Source organism: Aspergillus melleus, assembly GCF_016097325.1.
Source record: "Aspergillus melleus strain CBS 546.65 chromosome Unknown contig6, whole genome shotgun sequence".
Taxonomy (NCBI): Eukaryota; Fungi; Ascomycota; class Eurotiomycetes; order Eurotiales; family Aspergillaceae; genus Aspergillus; species Aspergillus melleus.
In genome coordinates this window covers 2,833,487-2,851,872 of record NW_025763375.1, presented here as the reverse complement: position 1 = coordinate 2,851,872, position 18,386 = coordinate 2,833,487, and the positions used below count along the sequence as shown (strand labels likewise).

The window sequence follows — 18,386 nt, the reverse complement described above, 5'->3', positions numbered from 1 at the left end:
ATGGCTGGCAATTCGCGCATTTCAATTGCGGGATTGAACCCCGAGAATGTGCAGTATGTGGCAGAGTCGATTTCAGAGTGTCTTCGGACTTCTTCAGGTTCAAAGTAGAAAGTTTCCTTTTAGGATGGACAGGTTAGAATGAAATATACAAAGAAGGGGGTTGCATTATAGCAAAGAACCTATGCCTAAGCACGTACAATTCGAGAGTAAAATATGTCAAGTAAATTGTCTATGACTCATAAAAATCATCGAAGCTAAGTGTTCAACCCGCCTAACACCTTTTCAATCTCCACCCAATCCGTATAGTCCACCCCAGTCAGTGGCATCGTTGGATCATAGAAACTCGAATATATCCCTTCCGCCTCCCCAGACAGATCCATATTCCAGCCTCCTTGCATATCAAACACCCCAGACGCCATTTCCGGATGCATCCAGGGCTCAAGCAGCCTGGACTCCTCTTGCAATGAGTTGAGCCCATCAGTGGCCAGGGGAGTAAACGGCCCAGACGGTGGTGCTCGCGAAGGAGTTGTCGGGGTACCAGCCGGAGCTTGTCTACCTTCATCCAGCTGCTTGTCGCCGGTAGAATGATCGGGCCACACACGAAGACAGGACTGAAGGATGTCTTGGAGACGCTGTTCCGCGGCTAGATTCCCTGCTTGGGAGAGAAATCGGAGGACCACGAAGGCTTGATCGAGGGGTGGTGGTGGTTTGCTTTCCGAGTCTCCGATGAACCCCATCATCACGAGGATAAAGGCGGCGGAGAAAGTGGCATCCAGGTCGAAGAAGCCGTATCGTGCTTATTTTTGTCAGAGATGTTAGGGACAGTGGACCTGGTAGTCATTTGGGGATAGGAAGACTTACGAATGATTCGTTGTCGCTGAAGAGCAAAGAGAATACTGAGGCTTTTGGTGGCTGCCTCGTTGCATGTCTCGCACAAGCGGGCGAGAATAGGCGGCGCCGGTTCCAAAGGCTGTTGCTCGGCCTGGCGACGGACCTTTTGACGAACCCGTTGCAGAAGAATCGGGCGGGTGCATAGGATTATGGCCTGGATGGAACTTGCTCAGTATGCTATGGAGTGAAACACCAAGGAAGATTATCACACCTGAAACAGCATCAGATACAGCGATGCACCAGTTCTGGTAACTGTCTGAAATGGCCGACTAAAGTCCAACAGCAAGGGTGCAGGCAAACAACGACCAGTCTCGTAGAGGTCATGGAGAACCATCTGGATCTTTCGCACCAGTTCAATTTGGGTTATGGAGGCATTCCCATATAGAGCTTGAAACACGTTAAACAATGGAAACAGCTCATCCGACGAAGTGGCTTACAGGACATGATATCGTCGGTGGTACGGGCAATGCGAACATTGATAATTAGAGCAATGGGTGATTGAAACCCGATCGCGTGGCGAGGAAACTCTATGCGAAGTTGGCGTTCATCTGCGCCAGCTGCAAGACCAAGACCAGATGATAACCGCCTGCACGAGAACATTTGAGTTATCCGTCTTGGAGAAACGGCGGATGACCCATACCTATCAAGCATATACACTGTCCACCACAATCGCACTCGATGCGCAGTCTCCGAGGGAAGCCACGCTTGTTCAGCAGCAGGTCGATTGCATCCAAGGGCTATAGCTAATCGCAGTGCCATCCCAACCTATTGTAGGTTAGTACTCGTTACCACCCTAGGGTGCTAAATAATTATACACACGTAAAGATAGGCGTCATGTTTGCGATCGCACCATTGCAGGTAGGTCGTGATCAAAGTGAGTATCTCTACAGCGATAACACCCTCTTCACCAAGTTGGTGTAAACGAGGTAGACGTCTCATTGCCTCCGCGAAAAGGCTTGCACCCGGCGGTTGAGATGTTGGTTCTTCAACATCCATCAGTTTCGCCATCGCCATGACCAGCAAGTACTCGGTAAACCAAGTCGTGTGAGACTGCTGTCGCTGCCGCTCTGGAGATTGAAATAACAGCATCATTGAATCGGAAAAGGTGCGAGGATCGAAGAAATGTTGACTAACTCCTAGGTAGAATAGGAACCGATCGAGAAGGTGCTGAGATTCTGATAATGACGGGATCATAGGTGCGGAAGCCTCGTTGACCAATGCTTGAGATGATTTCCATTGACTTGTTGATTCAGCTACTCCCATGATATCCGAAAGAATCTTATTCGAGTCACTGTATGGTTGATTTCGATGCAGCAAAGACCGGACCTGAGATTCAAAGGCCGGCCCGGAGGTCAAGTCCGTGGCTGAGTGTTCTGTTAGTTGTACATCCGATAGAATTGGTTAGCGCCATACCTGGACTTATACCATCACCATCACCAGGATAGGAGACTCCTTCCGATAATGGTTCCTGTAGCTCATGCGCGCTAGGCGTCGCGGGTCCGCCCTGTTGAGGAGCAGGTGCAATAAACACAGGGTGCTGGACTGACGATCCGCGGCCACCGGGACTATATCCAACCTGTTGCTTGCTGATTGGGTCAATATCAGAGTAAGCAACCAGTTGCTCTTCGTACGATCGGATTTTGTCTAGAAGACTCTGGACATGACTGATAGGTTGTCAGCGAAGCCACCCGTTGCATGAGATGTAAATCACAACGCACGCTTCAGAGTATCGCCTCCGACCCCAAGTGCCAAACGTGCATTCCCAGTTGTGCCTAATACAGGTACGGCACGGCTGTTCGCCCGAACACTTGACTTTACGTCGGCGACACGATTCGCATCTGGAATATTGTAAGCGGAAATGTCCCGGGGATCTATCCTCGGGAGCGCTCCCGAGAGGGTTCAGGGCCTCTTACGCATTCGCAGAACGCGAACCAGAACCTGCCATTGTTCCTAATATGCATGAGATGGCACTGCATAGAACATAACCTTGAAGTGGGCCCTCAAAATGGAATTTGGTGCGGGGAGAAGACAGGATGAAATGCGTGGCTTCGGGATGGAGCCGAGCGATAACGCCCGTTGTTGGGAACCTCGGTTACTAATCCGAGGGGAGTAGTTATAGTTGAATATGTACTAATTTATAGCAGGCAGATCCTGCAAGCTAGTATTGAAAGCAGATCATTCACGATAAACTAGATAAACGAGAGAATGCCCTCAATAAGCCAACAGGTATATCTTAGGCGAGGATGGGCGCTTCAAGAAGGACCTTTTTGTTCCACAACTCAGATCTGACTGTGAATTCCTGTAGCAACAGACCCTTCAGCACATACACATTTCTGTTAACATTGAAAACGTCCAGTACTTCATTTATAATGTCATACAATGTGCATTTTCAATTCCCTGATGGGCGGTCTTTGTAAGACCACAAGACTTCCCTTATCAATTGTTCAACCTTATAATATGGCATAGGCTCACTGCGATCGGATATGCCGGGGAGATAGATAGAACTGGAAAGTATCTTCACCAAAAAAAATTCGGTGACGTATTTCCTCCTTCAAGTACTCTTTTTCATGCCCGAAATACTCTGTCTGGTCAATAGCTCTGAGAATATCCTCATACAAGGAGCGATTGCTACCACCATCAGATAGAACCCTTCTCTTGATCTGCGCTGCTTCCTGGAACCAGTCCCGTGAGATGATCAACGGCTCTTTGTCCAAATTTTCCAGCGCGTCGAAGCACGTCAAAAATCTGTTTATGCGGTGTGATATAGGGGCGCTCGGGCTGAGAAGTTGAGTCAGTGCTGTTAAGTAAGTCGCAATCAGGGTGCCGGGCTCCAGCTTCGACCCAGTCATACCAAATGGCATCTTGGTCTTGGCTAGCTCTTTTTTAAGCCCGGTTTAAAATGGGCATGTGTTTGCCCATTTACTGTGCGCCATGCCAGCTCCCCGAATGGAAACGTGCATCGCTTCGTTTCGCGGCGGGTTGGCATATCTTCGTCCCCAGGACGAGCCCAAGAACCTGAATCAGGCATCATGGAGTATACATTCATGATATGGCAGAGTACAGATCCATCAATTTCAATTTCCACGCCACCGTTTTGGGTGTTGATCCGTCTATCGATGGTCTCCAGCTAGCAATACACATTCCATGGTGAATCCCTAGGGCATATAAAACGTAGCCCCAACAAGCTGTCCCGGCATTCGGGAATTCGGCAGAGAGATTTGAGGATCAGGACTCGGTAACTGCTGATTTAGAAGCCCAGAAGGATTGCATTCTTTCCCCCAAGCTCATCCGTCTCTCTTCTGCTTTTGTAATATGTGAGACCTTCCCGTCAGTAGACACCAAATGCTCTTCGAACTCCGGAAGTCGCAGCACTTGGGATCCGACATTGTACGTTCTCATCAAGGGCCTCGCCTTGCCAAGCTCCCAGGCTCTGCTTGAATTTCTTCGTCTTGTTGGTGTTGTCATATAATAGCGAGATGGGCTCTTTGATCAACGTCACGGCTGTATCGGCAAGGCTGATTGTCAAATATCGCTTTCGACTTTCAATACGTCGAAGCCCGAAGGATACGCCATATCGGAAGAGCGTTGGTAGGGACGAGAGATTATTTTGTTGCTCTGCACAATGGAAATCAGAGTATGTAGGCCGGAATCTTGATTTTCAAGGTTTCGTTCTAGTGCTGTCTTCTAGCAACCGGGACGAGCCAGAGGAGGCTGTTCAATCAGGGTGTTGGGCCAGCGTTGCCTCTTGAGTTGACCTCTCATTTAGCAGATTTTACATAAATCTGGGTTGATTTGAAGTCAGAGCAGATACTTGAGGACCTGGTGGCCTTGTCCCAACGTGCTGAGTCACGCGAGATCAGTTAGTCTCCGATGGCAGCTGGGTGATCATAGACACCAAGGCAATTGTTTAATGCGTAGAAAATGCAGTGCCCGTTCAAATTTATGTACTACAAATCAACAACAATTAAACACTACTGCAAACTCGCGGCCTGAGGTTACAGTGGGCCCACCCCATTTGGTTAGCGCAGCCTCGCCGCCGCCGAGTTGGCCGAACAGTCATTCATCTTGATTGCTTGTTTGTCGTCAACCGTCGGGCAAGATGAACCTGCATCCGGTAGCTTGTACTCGCTGTCGATCTTTCAAGGTATAGTTTATTCCAAGCAGGCTTGAGACCGATTGCTGATCTACTTCCAGCGTAAATGCTCTCGGGAACTCCCTGCTTGCCAGCGATGCCGACGTCTCGGTTTCGATTGCGGCTATCTGCCTACTCGCAGAAAAAGGCTGGTGGAACATCCATCGCGCAATGGCACTGGATCAAGCAAAGGGACATCGTCGGTGGTTAAAAACGGCCATCTTGCCACTGAATTCAACAGCCTCATGGTGTTTGATTCTTATTTTTCACTTTTTATCCCGTCAAGTTTCATCTGTCACCAACCGCGCGTGAAGCGTCAATACATCGAGGGCACCATATCGGCTTTCATGCGTGATTCGATATTTTCTATAGCTCTGCTGTTGCTGCAATCAAAGACAGCATTTACAGAACCCTCGGGACTACCGAGAACGAGACCACCATCGGAACTGTGGGCCGAGCGCGCCAACATGGCTGTCAAGCAGGTCTTCCGTCCAACTCTGGAGACGGTCCAGACTCTCTACAACATTTCAGCTTACTGGTGTGCGACAGGGAAGACACATTATCTCAAAGAAGCTGCTAGTGAGTGCTTTCGTCCCACTCAATCTGCCATCGGCGACTCCGATTAGCTGATCTAATGGATAGGTAATGCAATGCGATCCGCCCAACAAGTGGCGGTTCGTAGCCCCCGCTTGCCTGTTGGTGAAGCTAGCGAACTGAAGCAATCCTGCTTCTGGATCGCAATGACATGTCGATGTCTGCTCAACAATGACGAGACTGTTGCTTCTTTCGATGCGGTGCTGGAGGATCAACTCCCAACACGAGAGGATATTCTCCCGCAACGTCCAGACACCCTTCTGGGGAGTGAACTTCGTGGAAATATTATGAGGCTTGTCGAGATCTGGTGCGTAAAGGTGTTCTCAGCTTAAGGTCAGCTGGATTCTGATAACCAGCCAGGTTGAATATCAGACAATTCGTTCATGGACTTGATAATAGTGCCCATCCCAGCACGCAGTTGGTGACGTTGGCCAACCTAGACACCAATGTCTGCCACCTCTACGAAAAGTTCCCGGCACAGTATAGGGATTTTGACGGCCGACGTTGCGATAGGGAGTCGGAATTCGACGACATTATTTCACTGCAAGCTATCTACCATCTTTGCCGCATTCTTCCGCACCTGGCGATGGTTAGGTTCTTGCAAAAAAAGGGGCCATGGACTAAAGTGCATGTTCAGCCATGTTCTAAAATTGCAACCCAGCATATCAATCTGGTTTCAGATCTCTTCACGAATTGCATTTCCACCCGACATCCCTTTCGATCAGCCTTACCACCCTTTGTTGCATACTGTTCATTGTTATCAAGTTCAGTTTATCTGAAATACGTGGAAGCTGTTCAAAGCCGTAGCGAAGCTTCAAAAAGTTATCAGAGCCCTGCATTTCGTCTCCTAAGAACACGACTCTTCTCCAACTTGCACTTGCTCAACCAGTCAAGGAAGTTTTGGGCCCCTGTTAAGTCAATGGTAGGTGATAACGAACCCTCCCGAAGGCTGTTTGGAGCCTAGCTTGAAATAGAAGCCAAAAGAAAAAAAAAGAAAAAAAAAAGGTGCTGACTTTTGACTCCAGTGGAATATCTTGCAGGCCGATATGAAATCCGTCGGAATATCGAATAAAGATATCGATGGATTTCTGCAAGAACAACGTGTTTCGTTTGAATGGATAACACCAACCCCTAGTCCTCCAGTATCAGTTTGCCCTGAACGCCAAGCAGAATACTTTATGGCAACGAATTTACCGCAAGTTATGGAATCAATCGTTCTATTCGACCCTGGATACATTCTGGCTGGAATGCTTGAATCGTATCCACTTGGAGAAAAGCCAAATGGCCGAACCCATTTGGCGTCTAATAAAGGCAGCCCATCTGACTCACTTGATAATAACATACCCTTGATGCCGGGCCGTACATGGAGATTGCCGTTGCAATCTAGTCCTCAGGATCCACAGCAGACAGGCGGAGTTCGCACACGCCCCGATAATTTTGTGCAGCCAGATCGCAGCCAAAAGGAAAGCTTACATAACTTTGTACCAAACGTCGATCGTGAAAAATTTTTGCCGATTCCAGAAGAGGACCCAGTCGCAGTGATGGGAATGATGGAAATGATGTGGCTCGACGGGAACGAATTGCTGATTTAATCACAATGGGTAACTAGCATGTCCCACTTTCAAGCAGCTGTTACATAACCTGGGCTATCGTGAATCGATCAGGGGAGCCCTACGACCGATATCTCCGTCTTCACGCGTGTTAAGCGACGCGGAGGTAGAGCCTTTGGTGACCAACATTGACGGGTCTTGGTCCTTCTTCCCGTTGTGCGCAACTCAAATCGACTACTGCTACGACCAGGTACGATTCCACGTCAACGGACAAAAAGAGCTCGCAACGTCATTATCACCGTTGGAGGAGATAGCGCTGATGGTGTTCGTGCTGCAACTACAGTGTCCCGTCAGACTTATGTCAAATCTTTGTCCGCATCGGCGGTATTCAAAGCACGATCGGTCGTTCGGTCCTTCAAGATACCGACCAGCCAATCAGCCGTGCCTATAAAGCGGGGTGGGTCAAACCAGTTAGCGCCATGGCATCTGATGGGTCAGAAAGAGCGTAGCTTTCCACTGGCGATTATGCTGGAGGTAAACTTTGCTGGATTGCTTTGGATGGTTTATGAGGACACTGAACCAAGGCAGGCTTGGGAGTGTGGATATCCAACATGAAACTGTCGGAGGCACGTCTGCCGACCCCCGGTCGTACCTTCAGACTTCAGAGTGGACCGCAAAATGGATTCATAGATGAGGATTGCATAAGCTCGTTCCAGAAGCCCGGATCTGCCACTATCCGAACAACTCTGAGTTGCTTCCAAGAGGGTAGATGTACCTATCCATTATGTAAATACAATGGCGGTTAAACATATTTTATACCAACAGGCAGCCCCTAAACAGGAGGGATACATTAAGGGCCGACTGGGACTTCTCTATCACTGGCCTGAATGGATACCCTACACTTTCCTTCTAAGGGTCTCATCTGTGACATTCATTTTGCCTTGATTTAGTGGCGACTCGCGATCTTCCTCATCATGTCGCAAGGCATTAGCGAGCAGCATGCCGAGGATAACCCCAACCTCCGATTGACAAGGACGCAGACAGCCTCGAGCCTGATCACAAACCAGGACCGGGAAGCTGTCGCACGGATAGCAACAAATATACAGCAGCGGGCCTCTATTGCTGAGGAGTCTGGGATGCACGACGCGTCATTGGACCCCACGAACCCCCAGTTCAATCCTCACGAATGGGCCAAGAAGACAATTCGTTCCTTTGATACCAACGAGGTCGAGGCCCGTAGCCGGGGAGTGTTGTTCGAAAATCTCACGGTCTCTGGCTCCGGTTCCTCGCTACACATTCAACAAACCGTCCTCTCCACTCTGTTGCTCCCCTTCGCGAAAATTGCGACCATCGTACAACGCCCGCATAACCAGAAGAGAACAATCTTGAATAGCTTTGACGGGTTGCTAGACAGTGGCGAGCTGCTGCTTGTTCTAGGACGCCCTGGAAGTGGCTGTTCCACGTTCTTAAAATCAGTATCTGGTCATTTGAATGGATTGGATCTAGACCCATCAGGTGAAATCCAATACAAGGGGATCCCGTTCGGGCGCATGATCAAAGAATATCGGGGGGAGGTCCTTTACAATCAAGAAGTCGACAAACATTTTCCGCACTTGACGGTTGGCGAGACCCTCGAGTTTGCTGCTCACGCAAGAGCTCCCCGAAACCGGATCAATGGATACAGCCGAGAGGAGTATGTGAAAACCATGGTCCTAGTGATTATGGCATTCTTTGGTCTGTCACACACGTATAATACCAAAGTCGGAAATGATTTTGTTCGCGGGGTCAGCGGAGGTGAAAGGAAGCGAGTGAGGTGAGTGTGGTTGCTGCAAACAATGATCTTCATAGATGCCGGCTAACAAAATTCCAACAGTATCGCGGAGATGGCTTTATCGCACGCCCCAATCGGCGCATGGGATAATAGCACACGAGGCCTTGATGCTGCCACGGCCCTGGAATTCGTCAAGGCCCTTCGGCTCTCTGCCGACCTCGGGGGTTCCTGCCATGCAGTAGCAGTCTACCAGGCTTCTCAGTCAATGTATGATCTGTTTGATCAAGTCATTGTCCTTTATGAGGGCCGGGAAATCTTTTATGGTCCCTGTGAGCGAGCAGTACAGTACTTTGAGGATATGGGCTGGGAGCGACCCCTCCGCCAGGTTAGTGGTGACTTCCTGACCTCCATAACCAATCCTAGAGAACGCGTTGCTCGGCCGGACATGAAGCACAAGGTCCCTCGAAGTGCGGCAGAATTTGAATCGTACTGGAGAAAAAGCCCGGAATACCATGCCTTGCAATCCCGAATGACAAAGTACAAGCAAGACTTTCCCGTCGATGGCCATCATGAAGAGTCTTTCAGTGCCAGGAAGCATGCAGAGCAAGCCAAACATGTTCGCGAGCGAAGCCCATACTTGCTTTCGATCCCGATGCAATTCAGGCTTTGCCTCAAAAGAGCCTATCAACGAACAAGAAACGATATTCCTGCCACAATGGCTACCGCGGTTGTTCAGATTATTTTATCATTGATCATTGGCTCCATATTCTACAACACCCCGAATAGCACCGATGGCTTCTTCCAAAAAGGCGCCGTTCTTTATTTTGGCGTGCTGATGAATGCGCTGATCACCGTCAACGAAATTATGCAACTGTATAGCCAACGGCCAATTGTTGAAAAACAGGCCGCTTATGCCTTCGTCCATCCGTTCACAGAATCACTGGCAAGCATTATCTTGGACTTTCCCATAAAGCTATTCCGGTGCTGCATCTTCAGTCTCATACTCTATTTCATGGCCAACCTTCGACGGGAGCCTTCGCAGTTTTTCATCTTTATCATGTTCTTGATCACGGCTGTCGTTACAATGTCTGGCGTGTTTAGGACCTTGGGTGCGATGACAAAAACCATCGGGCAGGCCATGGCCTTGGCCGGGATCATCATCATCTGCATGGCCGTTTACACTGGATTTACGATTCCCCAGCCCTATATGCACCCTTGGTTTGGCTGGATCAGATGGATCAATCCCATTTACTACGCCTTCGAAGGCATCATTGCCAACGAATTCCACGGTCGCAATTTTGCATGTAGCCAATTTGTTCCTAGCTACCCTTCGTTGAGCGGAAAATCCTTTGTCTGTTCTGCTGTGGGTGCAGTTGCAGGAGAGCGTTTTGTTTCCGGTGATGAGTTCATTGGTCAGAACTACCAGTACTATTACAGTCATATCTGGAGAAACTATGGCATTCTCATTGCCTTTCTGATCTTCTTCAATACTCTGTATCTGGTCATCACCGAGCTCAGCCCCGGCCTCTCATCTAAACCAGAGGCACTGGTATTCCGTCCAGGGAAGGTGCCCGCGTACCTCAAAAACGACGACGTTGAATCCAACGGGCCGGAAAAAGGATCCATGGCCACCTCCATCGGATCGGCAGAAAAGGGGGATGAAGCTACCCATCTAGCGAAGCAAACGGACATATTCACATGGAAAGGGCTGTGCTACGATATTCCAGTCAAAGACGGTACGAGGAGACTGCTAGATGATGTAAACGGATGGGTGAAGCCAGGAACTCTTACTGCACTTATGGTACCAACCTCTCCCGAAGTCCACCTATCGAGCAATTCATACTAATATTTTCCATTCCAGGGTGTGTCTGGAGCCGGCAAAACTACCCTTCTTGATGTGCTCGCTCAGCGTGCGACCCTTGGAATTATAAGCGGTGAAATGCTGGTGAATGGAAAAGGTCTTGATGCTAGTTTTCCACGAAAGGCAGGTTACGTGCAGCAACAGGACCTCCACCTGGAAACTTCAACCGTCCGCGAAGCCCTTCAGTTCAGTGCTGCCCTACGCCAACCTGCGTCTGTTCCAACACGGGAGAAATTTGCATTCGTTGAAGATGTGATCCGGATGCTTGACATGGAGGATTTTGCTGAATCAGTGGTCGGAAACCCTGGAGAAGGCCTCAATGTTGAGCAAAGGAAACTACTTACCATCGGTGTTGAGCTTGCTGCGAAGCCTGCTCTACTTATCTTCCTGGACGAACCCACTAGTGGCCTTGATTCACAGAGCTCATGGGCGATTTGCAAGTTTCTGAGAAAGCTTGCTGATAACGGACAAGCAGTCTTGGCCACGATCCATCAACCTAGCGCCTTACTGTTTCAAGAATTTGATCGGCTTCTTTTCCTCGCGAAAGGCGGCAAAACGGTCTACTTTGGGGACATTGGTGAGCAGTCGCGGGTTTTGCTGAATTACTTTGAAAGCAACGGCGCAAGACACTGCGAGCAAACTGAAAATGTAAGTGTTGCTCTGAGGGCTTTCCAATCTGTCTCTCATTTTCGTATCGCTGTGGCTAATGAACCTCTCTAGCCTGCGGAATATATGTTGGAGATAATAGGCGCAGGAGCTTCGGGCCAAAGCTCGAAGGACTGGGTAGAGACGTGGAATAATAGCTCCCAACTAATTGATGTCCTCGCTGAACTAGACCGCATCGCCAAGCAAGAGTCCTCCGAGGTGACAGATTCTGACGAAGCAAGCACTGGCGAGTTCGCCATGCCCATCACTAGCCAGTTCTACTATGTGACCAAGCGAGTCTTCCAACAATACTACCGCCAGCCGGAGTACATTTTTGCAAAATTTATCCTGGGAATTGTTTCCGGTCTCTTTATCGGTTTCTCGTTCTGGAAAGCAGACAATTCTCAACAAGGATTCCAGAACGTGCTGTTCAGTCTTTTCCTTCTCTGCACGATCTTCTCCATCTTGGTCAACCAGTAAGTTGTCTGTCCGAGCCATAAATGACGCCCGAAACTAACAACCCGAACAGAATCATGCCTAAATTCGTCACCCAACGAGCCCTATACGAAGTCCGCGAACGACCATCCCGAACCTATTCCTGGAAAGTCTTCATCCTAGCCCAAATCCTCGCCGAACTCCCCTGGCAAATCATCCTCGGCGTATGCTCCTGGGCCTGCTTCTACTTTGCCGTCTTCGGCGCCTCCCAAGAACCCCAACGCCAAGGCCTGATCCTCCTCTTCGTCGTCCAATTCTACATCTTCGCCTCCAGCTTCGCCCAGCTCGTCATCTCCGCCCTCCCAGACCCCGCTCTCGGAGGCATGCTCGCCGTCCTCGGCTTCGGTATGTCCCTCATCTTCAACGGAGTCATGCAACCGCCCTCCGCCCTCCCGGGCTTCTGGACCTTCATGCACCGCGTGTCCCCATTAACCTACTACATCGCGGGGATCAGCGGCGCCGCACTCCACGGCCGATCCATCCACTGTTCCGACCGAGAACTCAACACGTTTGACCCACCCTCCGGACAAACCTGCGGCGACTACCTAGCCGAGTACCTGAAATCCGCGCCGGGAGAACTCTACAACCCCTCTGCCACGCAAGAATGCCAGTACTGCTCGCTGCGGATCGCAGATCAGTACCTCGCCGGGCGGGACATCTCGTGGGATGACCGGTGGCGTAATTACGGGATTTTCTGGGCTTATTTCGTGTTCAATGTGTTTGGGGCCGTGGTGCTGTATTATGTTTTCAGGGTGTGGCCGTATTCGAGGAAGGTTGGGGGGCGGAAGAAATAGGATAGGTTTGTTCCTTTCTGTTCTGGGTACATTCTTAGTAACATGGTCTAGACGAGACCAGAGGAAGGCTTCTGAGAGGACAGGTGAGGGGGTTGTAAATGTATGTGGCATGCGTATAGATGTGCGTGTTGTGTTGTATTAGATTGTATGTCTTGAATTAGATAAACGCAGACATTGTTTCGAATGGGGATACATTCTTTGTCCACTCTTCAGTAGTATCTCTTGTTCGCGAGAGTATGATCAACTCCTTGGTACAGTAATTTGTTGTACCTATACCTTCCATTCAATATTTCCACAGCACAACTAGAATACGAACTCGGACACGGATGCGGATCAAGAGCTGAAGCCATTCACGGATACGAGAACATGGACTACTGTCGGACTCCGTGTCCGAGTATACCTTTTCTCCTAGGGTGCATATCCCGGGTCAGGTTGACTGTAGACATCGTATAGGTTGGTCTTGGTAGAATTAAAATTTGAGCAAGGAGAGAGCAGTGAAGATGACCAAAGTCTGTGACAGACAAGGTACGGAGTATACGAAGTCCATAAAAATTATTAAAATTTCCAGCTTAAGACATGGGTATCCAGTTCAGCATCTTCACCCCCCGCTCGACAATCTGGCGCAGTGACCTGCGGTTGCAGTCCTTCATTAATTGAACAAAATGGGCGACTCTGTCTCGAGAAATTAGGACAGGAGTAACCATAGGATATCTAAACAAAACGGAAAACACGTAATCTCATCCACTCCAAGAGATGGCCTTCCCAACCTGTGAGGCAAAAGAAAATCCAAAGAGCAACAAAATTATTGGGGTGCATCCTGGAACTCAGACCCAGAAGAAAGATGGGAATTGGCCACAGCGCTTTGCAACGCGCTGGTGATATCGATGTGGAAAAATGGTCGATTGATTCCCTCTACCACAGCCATCGTCCCAGGAATTCGCCTGCGAGTGTTGGCATTCTCACGACGCTCTGCGACCGTCGAGCCATCTTCTGATGATTGTTCCTTCTCGATACCGAAGGTTTGACTTTCGATACTGCGCTCTGTAGCCTGGGGGTATTGTTTCGATGGTAGAGTATTGTCGAGAGTATTGTCGACATCGTCTGATCCCGACTCCAAATCCGGGTTTCGCTGATTAGTGACCAGCTCGGGACTTCCGCCGACGTCTGCAACCGAGAATATAGGCTTCCAAGACTGCTCGACGCCGCCGGTATTAGAGACCGATGGGGGAAATCCGAAGCCAGCTGCGACAAGAGCTCGTTTCGTCCATTTGTTGTTGATATGAGCGAAATGCCACTGAACCTTATCCGGGGTGGCGTAGCGATCAAGCTGATTCCGCACGTCGATGAGGTTCTGCACAGAAGTGACGTCGACATTATTGACCGAGGAAAAGTCGAGGATAACGGCTTTCAGGGTGGGTAGGTGTGAGGTGGTGTCGATGCTAGCCTTGGCTTTGCTGCGGCGAGGAGCAGGGTCATTCCAGGGCCTGTCTCCCGGGTTCTCGTAGATGTTCTGCGTCGTTCGTCGAGTGGTCTTGAAGATATGGTCTACTAGTTCGTCTGTGTAATGGTTCGCGTTGGGGTAGTTGAAACCTTCAGACAGTCTGTAGATGAAGATTCCGGGGGCCGGCTGTTCAATTGTGATGTCTGGATTCGATCCGTCCGAGTGGGTGGTGGGCAGATATATAGCTCTGGGCGAGATGGAATGAGGATCTTCGTCGTTGGTAAGAAGATGATCGCCAATGACGGAGTGGATTCTCACGCGGCCCAAGAACTGGCCCCGAGCCTTTGCGAGACGGAAGAGGAGAACGGCCGCCGCGACACTAATGGTGCAATAGATTCCGATTTCAATCTCAGTGAAGATGATGATAATGACACCTCCCAGAAAGATGAGAGCGTCAATGGGCGCAACACGCCAGAACTGGTAGGTAACGCTGGGGGGAGTGATCAGGTCTCCGACGGCATGGATAATGACACCCGCGAGAGAAGCACTAGGGATATAGAAGAAAACAGCTGGAAGGGCGTAGATAGCCAGAAGAACGACGATTGCCGTGATAACACCCGCTAGTGGTGTGCGTACACCGGATTTAGCCTTGATAGCTGTCCGCGAGAACGAACCTGTAGCGGGATAAGCGCCCAAGAAAGGACCTAGGAGATTGGTGATGCCGATAGCGATGAATTCTTGCGAGGGATTGATGGTGTAATTATTGACTCGGCCGAACGACTTCGAGATCGCAATATGCTCAATCAGGAGCACAATGACTGCGCCTGGGATCTCATTGGCAAATGAGGAGATGATTTCAGAATCAACGCGAGGCACTCTGGCATGAGTGAAGCCTCGCGGCACCTCACCGAGGATTTTGAAGGCGGGATCATCACGCCGGTGTAGATTGACGGCAGCGCTGATCATGGTATAGAACAAAATGATAAAGGCCGTGCGAAGGGTCGAAATGAAAAAGAAAAGCTTCGCGCGATGCGGCTTTCGGCGCGCCGCAAAATTACAGGCGAACCGAATAGCATACAGCAAGGCCAGTGCGGTCACGCCCATAGCTGCGTCCATCTGGGCGGTCGGCAAGTGTTTGAGGGTATCAATTATCACTCGGTAGGTCGCACCACGCGTCGAGAACTTGGCAGTCTCTCCTAGTAATGTTTTCACTTGTCCAGAGCAGATGTTGATGGCGGAGCCTGTCATGAACGCCGTGATAGCTGGCAGCGGAATGAAGTCCACAATGAAACCGAATCGAATGAAGCCCAGAAAGACGACGATGGCGCCGCAGATGATGGCCAACGCGGATGCGATGTCGGTGGCCTCTATCTCGGGGTGCTTTTCTTGTGTGCTTATGATAATACCGCCAACTAAAGTAGACATGACAGCCACGGGCTGAAACGGTCAGTTGTGAAGGCCCGGGCGGCAAAAGGGTGGCAAGGAAGACGTACTCCAATCGTGATATCCTTTGATGTGGCAAAGAACCAGTATATCAGTACACCCATGAACGACGTGTACAAGCCATACTCGGGGGGTAATTCAGCAAGGATGGCATATGCCATACCCTGAGGAACGACAACAGCACCGACAGTGATGCCTAGGATTCTCAGTTTCGTACTGCATGTAGAATAAGAGCAGGGAGCCTACCGGCAACCAAGTCCCCAATGAACCATTGTAGGTTGTAACTCAGAATCCAATGTAGGAATGGGAACAAATTGTAGACATATTGAATGGCGTCACGGGCCGTAGGGGCGTGCTCCCGAATCCAGTCACCTGCAGTCGGTTCTGGCTCGACATAAGTGAGAGAATGAACACCTTCTATGGAATCATGGCTGGTGCTGGGGCTTTTGTTGCTGTTCGGATCGATTCCCAAGACTTTGGCCAGGCCATGACCGAGCTTGGAAGATTTGCTGTCCGACATGACCGATCAGATTTATCGGCGCTCTCGGCGTCCGATTCGTTTGACAGACGACACGCGCCGTAAGCACCTATTCGAATCAAGCAAACAGTCAAGAAAAGGTCGAGAAAGAAGCAAGTGCCATGTCGACGAAAATAAGCAGAAGGAAAACGCCCAAACTCTTATATGCTGCATCTCGACAAAGGAAAATTGTTCCTCATGGTCGAGGGGAAAGCGAATGCAGAGCCACTGCCATGCGGCTAGGCGATGTCGTGATTTTAGGACGGAAGTGCAAATATACTCCAATCGGACCAATCACGAATTAGCCAGCTGGGAGCAGGATTGTCGGTTAAGAGGAGATTCATCTGCATTGGCCCGCGGAGCTTCACCATCCTCACCACACGCAGGCATAGCGCCATTTTGCCATGCGATGGGCAACCCACCATGTTTGATTCTACGATTTCACCTTGACGCCTTTGCACACGGGTTCGATATTGCAGGGAGCCTGTCGGGGAATGGTTGATTGGATCCAGGCCCGTGTTGGCGTCTTGGTGCCACGCCCAGACTGCTGGACTGGAACTAGTTGCTTGGTACGCCTGCTCTTCATTTTACCCCACTATGGTTCGTATCTTGGCCACCGTTGGCGGGCCTTTCTGTATATGTTGAGGACCGGTGGCCTGGCTCCCCTTCGCGAAGCGCAAGAGCTTCTTCTGCTCTGGTACCTCGACCGTAGGCAATAATTTTCAAGAAAAGATTGACTGTAGCAAGATAGGGCTGACCGTGTCCCGGTGACCCACCACGGCTAGGTACACCGTAAGGTCGACCCGCCAGTTCCACTGTGGACAATGGGCATTAGGCCAGCCGATACGGAGCTCCGAGGAAAAACACAGACACGAGGCAAAAGAAAAGAAAGGAGAGAGATCACGACAGATGCGGCGTCGGACAGTTCATTTGCAAACTCAGCTAACAGGGAAAGGAGGAGAGGGCCAAGCACCGGGATAATTGAGAGGATCGCTTACCTTCATCTATTCATCTAAAGCCTTCATCTTGGTTTCCGCATGAGGATAGCGGGAGGACAGAAGAAGAAATAAGAGTTAGCGTTGGTTCGAAACAGGCCGGCCACGCTTGCCTTTCCTTGTCGAGGGTCCATCACGCCATTTCAGATATTATGGCGACGCCGGGTAAGCAGGTCTTTTAGTGCCTTTTTAGCCCCGTCAGAGTTAGTCAATTTGAATGTCAGTCGATGAAAGAACGATTTGGCAATGATGAAACTTCCGTCGGTCTGTCGTCGCGACAAGAAAGGCATCCGGTCACATGTTGGCCATGTGACGCCCTGCCTTGGGGAACCATCACTGCGGTGTACTTTTTCTATTTGCCCACTTCCCAACTCTTTGATTGCCTGATCCTTCCATGGAGCATTAGGTTATCATTCCCAAAGGCCAAGGAGAAACCCGTGTAATCATTGTCCTGGGTGAACTGGATGCCGGGAAAACCACACCAATTGATCATGTTTTCGATCCTTTTCGCAAACATAGCGAGCAGCCAGAAGCTGGCGAGCCATCGCTAGGCTTGCCTTGGCCATACAAGCCTTGGCAATGCAGACCTACCACAAGTCGTGAACCTACATTCAATTGTGGTATAGTACAAGCGAGCATCAAGTCGCAACGTTACGCCTTTCTCGATACACCCGGTATCAATCAGCATAACGCAAAGTTGGTATTCCAGCAGTTAGTCGACCTCATTCGCCACATACGCGATGACAACGTCGTCTTCGAGGGTGTTTGGTGGGTTGTCAACAATGTCTCTGATCTGAGCCCTGCCGTCACTGAAATGATGTGCGCCTTCATTAACAGTCTCTGTGGGCCGGACTATTTTCCTTCTTGACGATTGTGGCAACTCATTGGACTGTGTCCGACCTCATATGACAGTGTTTGAACAGGAACTCCTCGATAAGATCAGCAGACTGTAGATGCCATTCATTGGGAACGGATCACGAATATACCACCATGGCAAATTCCCCAAACATAATTCACCCACCTCCCTAGGATTAAACCATGTGAATTTTAAAGCCAACCATAAGAAAGATCTCATTGCCATGATATCTCGCTCGAGCTCAAATCTTGACGGCATTTTACCAAGTTTCGTCCAGGAGCTTGATAACTTAGTGCCTGTGGCGAAGATGCGGACAACGGTGGCTTCATCTTATTTCGAACCAGGTGCATTAAACATGTTCTTCAGACATATCAGAGTTGACCCGTTCTGGCTTGAGTTTG

General features: G+C 49.8%; 6 protein-coding genes across 6 annotated transcripts; 3 read left to right on the top strand and 3 right to left on the bottom strand.

Annotated features, from left to right (window-relative positions):
* Nucleotides 1-254: 254 nt before the first annotated feature.
* LDX57_010743 (Zn(II)2Cys6 transcription factor) lies at nucleotides 255-2,836 on the bottom strand (the record flags this gene model as incomplete). Its single annotated transcript, XM_046092489.1, has 9 exons — nucleotides 255-796; nucleotides 862-1,045; nucleotides 1,103-1,278; nucleotides 1,329-1,477; nucleotides 1,532-1,656; nucleotides 1,711-2,255; nucleotides 2,305-2,555; nucleotides 2,610-2,729; nucleotides 2,805-2,836. The coding sequence occupies 9 exons, from the start codon at nucleotides 2,834-2,836 to the stop codon at nucleotides 255-257; spliced, it is 2,124 nt and encodes a 707-aa protein (XP_045948467.1).
* Nucleotides 2,837-4,990: 2,154 nt separating this feature from the next.
* On the top strand, nucleotides 4,991-5,949 carry LDX57_010742 (Zn(II)2Cys6 transcription factor; the record flags this gene model as incomplete). The annotated part of the gene is made up of 3 exons (XM_046092488.1): nucleotides 4,991-5,035; nucleotides 5,086-5,602; nucleotides 5,666-5,949. The coding sequence occupies 3 exons, from the start codon at nucleotides 4,991-4,993 to the stop codon at nucleotides 5,947-5,949; spliced, it is 846 nt and encodes a 281-aa protein (XP_045948466.1).
* A 2,192-nt stretch (nucleotides 5,950-8,141) lies between these two features.
* LDX57_010741 (uncharacterized protein) lies at nucleotides 8,142-10,784 on the top strand (the record flags this gene model as incomplete). The annotated part of the gene is made up of 2 exons (XM_046092487.1): nucleotides 8,142-8,980; nucleotides 9,041-10,784. The coding sequence occupies 2 exons, from the start codon at nucleotides 8,142-8,144 to the stop codon at nucleotides 10,782-10,784; spliced, it is 2,583 nt and encodes an 860-aa protein (XP_045948465.1).
* Nucleotides 10,785-11,060: 276 nt separating this feature from the next.
* Nucleotides 11,061-12,733, top strand: LDX57_010740 (uncharacterized protein; the record flags this gene model as incomplete). The annotated part of the gene is made up of 3 exons (XM_046092486.1): nucleotides 11,061-11,447; nucleotides 11,520-11,920; nucleotides 11,974-12,733. 3 exons carry the CDS (start codon nucleotides 11,061-11,063, stop codon nucleotides 12,731-12,733), a joined length of 1,548 nt encoding a protein of 515 aa, XP_045948464.1.
* An 802-nt stretch (nucleotides 12,734-13,535) lies between these two features.
* Nucleotides 13,536-15,721, bottom strand: LDX57_010739 (SLC26/SulP family anion transporter; the record flags this gene model as incomplete). The annotated part of the gene is made up of 2 exons (XM_046092485.1): nucleotides 13,536-15,611; nucleotides 15,716-15,721. 2 exons carry the CDS (start codon nucleotides 15,719-15,721, stop codon nucleotides 13,536-13,538), a joined length of 2,082 nt encoding a protein of 693 aa, XP_045948463.1.
* A 101-nt stretch (nucleotides 15,722-15,822) lies between these two features.
* LDX57_010738 (uncharacterized protein) lies at nucleotides 15,823-16,137 on the bottom strand (the record flags this gene model as incomplete). Its single annotated transcript, XM_046092484.1, has 1 exon — nucleotides 15,823-16,137. One exon carries the CDS (start codon nucleotides 16,135-16,137, stop codon nucleotides 15,823-15,825), a length of 315 nt encoding a protein of 104 aa, XP_045948462.1.
* Nucleotides 16,138-18,386: the final 2,249 nt, after the last annotated feature.